Source organism: Lactuca sativa, chromosome 5, assembly GCF_002870075.4.
Source record: "Lactuca sativa cultivar Salinas chromosome 5, Lsat_Salinas_v11, whole genome shotgun sequence".
NCBI lineage: Eukaryota > Viridiplantae > Streptophyta > Magnoliopsida > Asterales > Asteraceae > Lactuca > Lactuca sativa.
In genome coordinates this window covers 71393677-71404785 of record NC_056627.2, presented here as the reverse complement: position 1 = coordinate 71404785, position 11109 = coordinate 71393677, and the positions used below count along the sequence as shown (strand labels likewise).

At 34.7% G+C, this 11109-nt stretch overlaps 1 protein-coding gene across 1 annotated transcript; it reads right to left on the bottom strand.

Annotated features, from left to right (window-relative positions):
• Positions 1-2022: 2022 nt before the first annotated feature.
• Positions 2023-3327, bottom strand: LOC111898384 (ethylene-responsive transcription factor WIN1). Its single transcript, XM_023894304.3, has 2 exons — positions 2994-3327; positions 2023-2675 (listed from the first exon to the last, which is right to left on the bottom strand). The coding sequence occupies exons 1-2, from the start codon at positions 3074-3076 to the stop codon at positions 2177-2179; spliced, it is 582 nt and encodes a 193-aa protein (XP_023750072.1). The 5' UTR covers positions 3077-3327; the 3' UTR covers positions 2023-2176.
• Between the last annotated feature and the right edge of the window lie 7782 nt (positions 3328-11109).

The following is an 11109-nucleotide window of genomic DNA, read 5'->3' as shown; positions in this document are numbered from 1 at the left end:
TAACTGTCTACTAAAAATTAAGATGACTATGATGATTATTTATCCTAAAACTCAACTAGAAATGCAAAAAAAAAATGTAAATTTCAAAATCAAAAAGAAAAACGCAAACCGAGTTCGGGTTGCCTCCCGAGAAGCACTTCTTTTTATAGGAGATGAGCCGGACTCCGTGTCGCTTCACGTTGAATCGTTTGGAGTTTCAATCACCAACTGCACCTTCTGTTCCCTTCATCTTCTCTTGTATGTTTGCACTCTCCTTAAGTAGGCCTTCTTTGAATTTTCCTTTTTCAATTCGGAATCACCTTCTTCGAGCTTTCGTTTAATTCCTTTATTTACAACCGGTTTATGTCCTTCTCTTTCTTCACTTTGTAGTTCCATAGCATCAACATTCTCCTTGTCAAAAGTTGGTTGTATCAAAACTTGGGTGACTTCTTCTCCCTCACCACTCAACACCAAACTTTCTTTACTCTCTTCACTAACTAACGAACTTGGAGTTTTGTAAGCAAAGACTTAAAGAAAACATTAGAATCGATGCTCTAGGCTTTGTACACTTGACTTTGTTAATTGCGTGAATTTCTTCTTCCATTAACTTCTCCAACTCTTAAAGCTCATTTTCTTCGTCTATATTAAATACTTCATTTTGAGCATAATCATTCTTGAATCCGTCTTCCATTTCAAACGTCATTTCATCATCTCCTACTCGTAATGTGAGTTTTGATTCGCATATATCCCCCAAGGCTCGAGTGGTATTGAGAAAATGGCGCCCAAGGATAATTGGTACATTTTTATCTTCTTTCATGTCAAGTACTACAAAATCAATTGGAAAAATAAATTTTCCAAATTTTACCTGATGCGATATCGGCACTGACCACCTGCTTTGAGCGAGTGCTTCTACGCTGGAGACAGATCTGCAAGGTCACAACAAACAAGGCTGTTAGAGCCACCCCGAGGACTATGCCCCGGGAGCGGACTCCAATGGTCAAGTTAGATCATCTGGTAGATCTGAGATGGTTCTCTTTTGCTAGAGAGAACCATCTTGGTTCTGGTGTTGGGGGTAGTGTATGGTAGCTGGCGGTGGAGGGTGGCGGCTGACCAAAAGGAAGATCCCCCTCCATGTGGCAGGCAATGACGGTGAGCGGAAAGGGCAACCATGGAACGTTTTGAAACCGTGTGTATTTATTTATTGCATAAATTACTGAAATCGTCCCTATGGTTTGATCAAAATTACACATTTGGTCCTTAATTTTTTTTTCTTTTTTTGCGTCCGGATCGTACTTGTGGTTTGATTTTGTTGTGTTTTTCGTCCTATGATTTGGTCAAAATTGCAAGTTTTTTCAATAACTTTATGTATGTAAAGGATGAAAAATACAACAAAATCAAACCATAAAGACGATCCGAATGCAAAAACAAAAAAACTTAAAGGGATCAAAGATGTAATTTTGACCAAAGAATAAGATTGATGTTAATAATTTACTCTTCTTTATTTTCTTAATTTTTTTTTTGTGGTTCTCTTTTTTATTTTTCCACAACCTCTATATATATTGGTTTTGCTTCTTTACAAATTTAAGGGGAAAATTAATCCTATAGACAAAATTTATATCTTTTGATAGCTATCCACCATTATATGCGATGTTTAGTTTCATGAAAATGTTTCGGTCAAATCTCGGTTCCAATTTCAAAACCAGTTCCGAGCTTAGATTTAAAAAACGGTTACCCTTTATGATTGATTGCTCAACCCTGGTTTAATTAGAGAAATTAAATATCCTTCTACAATTTGTTCCTACCTTTCCTCCTATCATATCAAATGTTGACAAGTGAATTAAACGATTATTAATTTAACTAAATATGATACATGTCAACATTTTTTTTAAACGGCAAACTAACTAACCTAATACTAAATAACCACCTATGTTTCCACCGAAACTTGAAACCATGACTTCTCCTATGAGAGGATCACTCCTCACCGCTAGGTCATTGGCCCTTTGGTGATACATGTCAAGATTTGATATACTAGGAAGATAAATATGAACAAAATGTAAGAGGATATTTAATTTCTCGTTTAATATACATATAACCTACTATTTATTATTACAATTTATATATAGATATGTATATCCGACAACATTATTTAAACAAGTATTTATCGAATCATATATAATCTCTGTACGCCCACGTCTATCTAGTTGCAGTTAAGCAATTCCTCTATCATCTGCATTGCCACCCTATTTTCTTCGTCTATGTTTCCATCACCCCCTCCACCGGGACCACCGTCTTCCACCACTGTTGGAGACAAAGATTCGCATGATGTAGTTTGTGATGTCGTTTCTTCTTCATCCTCCCTCTCTTTTCTCTTGCCACCGAGCTCAACCTTCATCACCCAGCCAGAGCTGGACCCTTTACCTGCGCGTTTCTGCCACACTCCGATGTGAGAGTTGTCACTGTCGAGACGTAGACAGGTGAGTGATGGTGCTGGGTCTTTGCAGCATTTACGTAGCTTAGCGGCAAGGGTGTCTGCTGGAATTTCCAACGGTGAGTTGTGGGTCCCTTCCGGTGGGGTTTTGGTAGTCACCGGAAAATTTGTTTTTGCCTTCTGACCGTTCATCAAGATAGCCGCTTGATCGTAGGCTCTTGCGGCTGCCTCAGCCGTATCAAATGTACCAAGCCAGATCCTTCGCTTCCTACATTGTACAACATGCGGTATAAATCTTTTTTGTAACATGTGCACATGCAGTAATAATAACTATAAACAATTTAAAATTAGAAAAATCACACATTGTACAATGTTCATCAAAGGCGTACATCATTATTCAAGACTTTGTTACACGTTCATTTGTGTTTTATGGACACACTTTTATGTCTCTTAATTTATCAAACTCCCTCGTCTTGTAAAGTGAAAACCATTTTAGATTTTGTTATTTTGATTTAATATTAGATAAAATTATTTAACAAATAAATATAAATAAAATCTTTTTTTGTAGTTGGTTGTTGAAACTTACAGGAGTGGGTGGCGGATCTCCGAAACCCATGATCCCCATTGCCTTTGCCGGACACCTCTGAACTTCTTGGATTGTACCTTCATTTCTTCTATCTCTTTAACAATTATATTATTTTCCGCCAAATATATTAAAAGGTACCCTTAACTAACTAGGAGAAAGCAAGGGAACAAACAGGAACACAATACAAAAGTTTAAGAATTACAAGGAAGTGAAGGAAGAGCAAGAAAAAGAGAAAGAGAAAGGGAAAGAGAGAATGCCGCAACAATCAATTGTGATCCAACATACTCCCAACATATGAGAGAGAGAGAGAGAGAGAGAGAGAGAGAGAGAGAGAGAGAGAGAGAGAGAGAGAGAGTTATTGCATATATATAGAGGTGAAATGTGGATTCAATGGTCCTGTTAAAGGAGATATACACCAAGTACGTATTTATATATACACTACACAGACTTGGCACAGAAGCATATCAATGTCAATAGTTATCGTACAAATATTCAGTGTATTAAACACGATGACTAAAGTCATATGCAGTCATCATTTTAATTCGTTTTTTTTTTCTTTATGGATTTTCATATATGTTTATAGGAAATTATAAATTTAGCGGTTGGTATGACGTTAAAGATTGATTCGAGAATGTCAATCTCTAAACAATAAAAAATAAATAAATTAATATTTACATATAATAATAATAATAATAATAATAATAATAAATTAAGCTCTAAAAAAATTTGACCATATGTGATTTACTACATCTATCTTAATAAATAAAAATCTTTTTGACATATGTTATATTTTTATTCATTTTTGTACATGTAATTTTATGTTTATTTTAAATTATTTTTTATTTTACATATTATTTTACGGTTTTTCTATTTTATTAAATTACACATATTATTTAAATCTAATAATAAATATATAAATTTCATTAATGGTCTTTCATTTTAATTTCAAAATTACTAAATTAAAGTTTTAATTAATTTCTTTTATTTATTTATTTAAATTATTTGTTTAAATTGAAAAAAGAAAAAAAACACTTTAATTTTTATAATTTAATATGTTTCTTACTTTTTTTATAAATTCAAACTTCATAAATATTTTAAATTTTATATTTAAAATTTTCTTGTAAATAAACTAATATAACACGTAGGTTTCACAGTTAGTTTTAATAATAAATTCTGAAATGGTATTACCTCAGTTTTCTAAAATTTCCAGCAAAGAAAAAAAAAATGTTTGACAATCATAGTATTCTTAAATTTTAGCATTTAATGCAAGCGACAAACTAGAAGTGGCATAACTTATTGGTTGTGAACAAAGGAAAAATAAGTGACATGAAGAATAAGTCCAACACCATTTACTCAAGTTAGTTTTCAAGTCCAAGTGAACACCTGTTCTTCGGTGACAGCTTTTATTGCTTCGATACACTTGGCTCTTCCTCCTTTTTTATAACGCATAAAAATAAATAAAGTGATATATATATATATATATATATATATATATATATATATATATATATATATATATATATATATATATATATATATATATATATATATATATATATATATATATATATATAGAGAGAGAGAGAGAGAGAGAGAGAAAGATAGTTAGGTTCAAATGTTTTCAGTATCTATTGTGTGCATGTATGATTGATTCTGGACCAATCATTTTAGTTATTTTAAGAAAGTAATTAATGCATATTAAATGTTGAAGATGTAATTAATATTCATTATATCTTCAACATGTAATATGCATTAATTACTTTCTTAAAATAACTAAAATGATTGGTCCTGAATCAATCATAGATGCACATAATAGATAGTGAAAACAAAATAACCTAACCATATATATATATATATATATATATATATATATATATATATATATATATATATATATATATATATATATATATATAACTTTAATTTTAAAACTTGAAACAAATCAGAAATTGACAAGTGAATAATATTTATTTCAAAAATACCACAAAATGACAAGTGTCAAAACTCATGAGTGACTGACAAGTGGAAAAAAAATATTCATTTATTAGAGAGGATATATATATATATATATATATATATATATATATATATATATATATATATATATATATATATATATATATATTAAGAAACATATAAACCAATCGTGATCATTGAAATTTAAAACGATTAACGGTCAACGAAATAGATGTATACTTATACATTGGATGTACATACAATGAATTATATCATAAAACTCTCATATTTACCAAAAAAATTCACATCTTTTTTTTCGTTGATTTTTTTTAAGCTACTTCTTTTATTGGAAAAGAAAACCGAATATATATTTGTTCATAATTTTTCGTCCTCTTTCCATAGAGATCCATGTTGATATATAAAAAATAATTTTTAAAAAAACACCTTGTTTTGTTATTTAAGATTATTTTTATCTAAAAAAAATAATTATACCTAAAATTCCAATTTTTTTCCTCTATTAATTAACTGTAACGTCCAATTTTCACAACTAAAAATCTTAATTTTATTTAAACAGAGCTTCCCATTTATAAATCAATTTTGAAGAAAACTGTTTATTCCAAATATTAGGTGTAAGACTCATGTATTACATGAGTTCATTTTAGAGAAACAAAATATGAAATTCTAAACATTTGAGAAGTTTGAATTTTTAAGAAAAAATAGAAAAATATTGAATTATTAAAATTAATTTTTTTCTTTTTCTTTTAAATTAAACAAATAATTTAGATAAATAAACAAAGGAAACTAATGAAACTTTAATTTAGAAAATTTGAAATTAGAAGGAAGTCAATCAATGAAATTGATATGCATTTATTATTACATTTATCGCAATTATTACATTTAAATATTATGTGGAATTTAATAAAATGAAAAAAAAAAAACCAAAAATGCCATGTGGAAAAAAATTTAACTGAAAATAACCATAAAATGACATGTGGTCAAATCAATGAAAATGTGACATTTGGCAAAAAGTTATTTATTTATTAGGGAGGATATTTATTGAAAATCTGTAACATCCCAAAAACACAGTTTGAAATTTTCGTTTAATTTAATAATAAAAACCATAGTCAATAAACCTCATATAAAAATCATAAGCAATGTATCTCAAAATATTATAACAACTCTCAAGTATATCAGAGCCTAGGCTGAACAAATGGTGCGTGCACTGCAATCTTCCCAAGCTCCTTTTTTGAAAACTGAGTACCTGAAACCAAAACGGAAACTGTAAGCACGAAGCTTAGTGAGCTCTCCCAAACTACCACATACCATACTATAACATATAAACACATATTGGGCCTTGCCCACTGCATCAGACCGAAGTCTGGAAACTGCATCGGACCAAAGTCCAGAACTGACTAGGACGACCCCGTCCCCTGCATTGGACCGAAGTCCGGAACTAACTGCATCAGACAGAAGTCCGGAACTGACTGGGACCCCGTCCCCTGCATCGGACCAAAGCCCGAAACTAACTGCATCGGACCGAAGTCCAGAACTGACTGGGATCCCGTCCCCTGCATCGGACCAAAGTCCGGAAACTGACTTAACATAACATATCGTAAACATATCAACTAGCATGAATATGTATACTACATACTGCATCGGAACAGAGTCCGGAACACATAACACAAAACACGCTTGAATCACAAAGACATCAAGCACTCTAACTACTGCATCAGACCGAGGTCCGGAACTAATTGAACATAACATATCATAATCACAGCATATAATATAAACACATATACTGCATACTGCATCAGACCATAGTCCGAAACACATAACTCATACCATGTCTGTATCACAAAGGCACCAAGCATACTAAACTACTACATCGGACTGTAGTCCAGAACTACTGCTAACTAAAAGGACCGACATTATGGTCGTAGACCCGTTCCTACTGGAAGGAAACTCACCTCACACTGCTGAAGTCCCGTAGACACAATCCCACACTGCTGAAATCCCGCAGACTCAACCCCAGCTGTTGGATGACAGATTCCCGAACTCTAAACACCAAAATAACACCCAATTAATAATTGGGTTCCAACTCATAACGATAAGTCCATACTTGGGTAAAAGACTACTTTACCCCTATCTTAGCTTGACTCCAGCCCAAGGCCCAAACCAAAGGCCCAAAAGTCTAATAATGGACCAAGGCCTAACTATGGCCCAATTTTCCAAATTGGGCCCAAGCCCCTTACATGGGTCTTACCCTAGGCCCATTAAATTATTCTAGTCCAATTGCCTGACTTTGGATGACCCATTAACAATCCAATCAAGGCCCAATTGAAAGGCCCAATTGAAAGGCCCAATAATATACCCAAGTGGAATTAGGGTTTCACATAAAATGATGATTAGGGTTAAGTTTCCTACTTAACCCATTAAGGACTTAATCCATTAAGTCCCACATGGCCATAGGTTAATTTGCAATGATTATTAATTAATATCTCATGTTATTACATATTTCCCGTGTGTCCCGATTAATTCCCCAAATTAGGGTTCTATTAGCATTAGGGTTTTTCCAACCCATATTAGCCCATTAAGCCCGTTAGCTAGGTCCTTCGGCCAATTAGGGTTCATTGGGCCCATTATGATTCTATTAGGCCCTTTAGGGTTTCACTAAGCCCATTAGTCACATGCTTGGGTTTTTAGGTCCATTAGGCTTTATTGGGCCCATTAGGGCTTACAAGGCCCATTAGGGTTTTAGTCCCTTGTCCAAACATCCCAACATGTCACCATATAAACAAGGTACACCGCCACCCGACATGGTGGTTGGTGGCGGCAGGAGGCGGCAGCCACCACCCTAAGGTGGTGGTTTTCAATTTCTTTCCATTATTCCTTTTTTTTTTACAATTTACAATGCTTAATGCAAAAATAAATATACGTACACTAACTAATACACACATACACAGCCACATCATGGTGGCCGGCGGTGGCGCTTGGTGGCAGCCACCACCTCACAGTGGTGGCGGTGGCTGTTCTTGGGAATCCCGGCTAGACAAAACACACACACATCACACACTAGTTAAGGAAAAACAGCCCCACACATGTTTCTCATTAATTTGTACTAAGGACCTAGCCACCCACCTGGTGGCTCACGGCGGTCCGGCAGAAACAACAACATGGCGTCCAACAACATCAACAACGGCACGACGGCGGCGGACTCCAGCTAGCTGCCATCGGAGAATAAACGGGAGGAGGTGCATGATGACGGAGGAATGGCGACGCACACACACACCCGAAAACCATGTTGTCGAATGTAAACCCACTATTTAGCACTAAGGAATAAACTCCTATCTTGGTGACAGGTGAAGCTTTCCTGTTTTCCATGATCAAGTTTATCTTTCCCTGCTCCACATTCTCACTTCTTCTTAGTCCCTGCAAATCACAACATATGTGAATACCACAACCTGTATCAAGGACCCAAGACTTAGAATGAGGTGATTTATTAGACAATATAGTGTATATACCTGCATGGATGGGTTTTACTTTCCCATCCTTCAAATCTTGCTGGTACTTTGGGCAGTTTCGCTTCCAGTGCGACTTTTCATGGCAATAGAAGCATTCAGCCTCATTAGGGTTAGTAGAAGGAGTGACAAAACCTTTCTTGGTTTTGCTTGAAGAGGAGCCTTCAAGGGTCTTACCCTTGGTACCCTTAGAAGGGTTCTTTTTCTTCTTCCCTTTGCCATGCCCGATTGCCAAGACATTAGCCGCAGTTGGAGTAGGAGTAGGAGTATTAACAGCCGACTTACCCTTTATACCACTTTCGACGGTCTTCAAGAGTCCTTGAAGTTTGCTGAGGGTGACTTCTTCCTTGTTCATGTGATATGTCATGCAGAATTGATCATAACAAGATGGTAAGGAGTGCAAAATGATGTCTATTGCTAACTCCTTGGGGAAGTTCACATTCAGCTTCAGTAGACGGTCCACATACCTTTGTATTTTCTGCATATGGCCTATGATGGGTTCACCATCCTTCATTCGGGTTGTTATCATGGAAGAGATTATTTCATATCGCTCTTGACGAGCACTTTGATGGTAGCGGTCCATCAGTTCCTGGTGGATCTCAAAAGGATAATAGTCCTCATAGGACTTTTGGAGCTCGTCTGTCATGGTGGCCATCATGATGCATGCCACTTTCGTAACATCTCTTTCATGTACCTCATATTCAGCAAGCTCTTCAGGAGTAGCAGTTGGCTCGGGAACCTTCAGCTCCTTGTCGAGAACATATTCTTTGTTCTCATACCGAGTGACCATCCTGATGTTTCTGATCCAACCTGTAAAGTTGGACCCATCAAAGATGACTCTCCCACAAAGATTCATGAGAGAAAAGGAGCTAGTAGGGTTTGAGCCAAAAGCATTGTTATTGGAAGACATCTGAAAAGAAGAGGGAATAGATTAGATTAGATTTAGAGATAGTCCATAATAAAACACCCAAATGTAATATTAAGGCTATACCCAACACAATATTTTATAACTTAAAAGAGGGATGCCGTAATCTAAGCTATAAGATATTTGAAGGTAGGTGAATGACGATTTACCAATTTTCACCATAAAAACGAAATATTTAATTAGGTTTTAGTTGGTTTAGAAACTCCTAGATTCTTTGAGATTCATTGAAATTTCTTCAATGGCATGTTTCAATCTTGAGTGTGCCCTTCAAGTTTTATGACTGGGATGCCGAGGATCACAAAACAAGGTGTGAAGTAACCATGCAAATTACTTGGTACCCTTAATGTATTACCCCTCAATCGATGTGCCGGTTAACCACACACGCTCCATCGATACTATGATAAACATTAAGTCACCTTTTACCTACCTTGTTAAGTTCAAGTTAGTGTGTCGGTTAACCACACACGCTCCACTAACGACTTAAACAAAGTGTAAAGTGTAATTTCATGGATTAGCACCTTATTCACATTTTCCTAAAATAACTAAGATTGGGAATTCAATAAAGTTTAGTTACTTTAGTATTATCATTATACTTTTAATGAGAATTTATAAGTCCTTGTCCTACCCGTTCGGCTAACGACCCTCCACCGATCAAGGAAGCGGTGGGTGAGAGTGGACACCCATTAAGTTGCCATTTTATAGGCAACAACCTTATACCCTCTTATAGACCGGCTTCGTGAATGAGGCATACTAGCGGTAAGACGACTTGATCTTATACATATATATATTATTAAATTATAATATTATAAAGTATAAGGGTTGAATTTTAACATTTAAAATTCTAAGGGTTGGAACTAAAGTTTTAATCATGACTTTACTTGTTCCAAAACATGAGGGAAAGTTTTGTAAACTTTCAAAACTTCTCATTTCTTATAACTTATGAATTTAATTGAGTATTAAAATGAAGACTTTTCATTTTTCTAACTCTTGTGTTCTTTTAATGGATTTTTTTTAAAGTGTGACCTTTGGTTTTCCATAACTTGAGGACAAGTTATGAACTCCATTAAAACACATAATGACCATGAATTAAACTACCAAGTAGGTTACAAAAAATTCCTTTGATCATCTAATCTTCATAAGTTCAAGAACATGAATATGAACATTTCAAGAATCATAAATTACTCATAAAACTTGTAATTTTTTATAATAGCCATTGTAAATGGATTAGCATAAACATTACACCATCTAAAACAAGTTTTATAATACCAAAACAGTTTAGGGTAATGTTACTAGTCCATTTCCAGCAGCTAAACTCGAAAAATTGTACACTGCAGCCTCTACTCATCGAGTGCATGAACATACTTGATGAGTAGCATGCATTTCTTCATGGACTCGTCAAGTCCCCCCATGGACTCAGCGATTTCATACGGCAGTGAACAAAAAAATTCGATTTTTAAGCTATTTGCATCAAGTATCAAGTAAACAAGCCTAGGCTCTGATACCACTGATGGGTTTTGAGCATTCTAACACTCCTATGGTGTACATGCAACCCTAGAAACCTTGGATCTATGTTTGACTAAGATACATGCAAATAATTATTTTTCCAAGGTTCTTATCCTATCTAGCATGGCATGGGGAACTTGAATCAAATAAGCTAGTAGAATTACTTACCTTTTAGTTGTAGTTGATTGCTTGGAGTTGTAGAGCCTAGCACCAA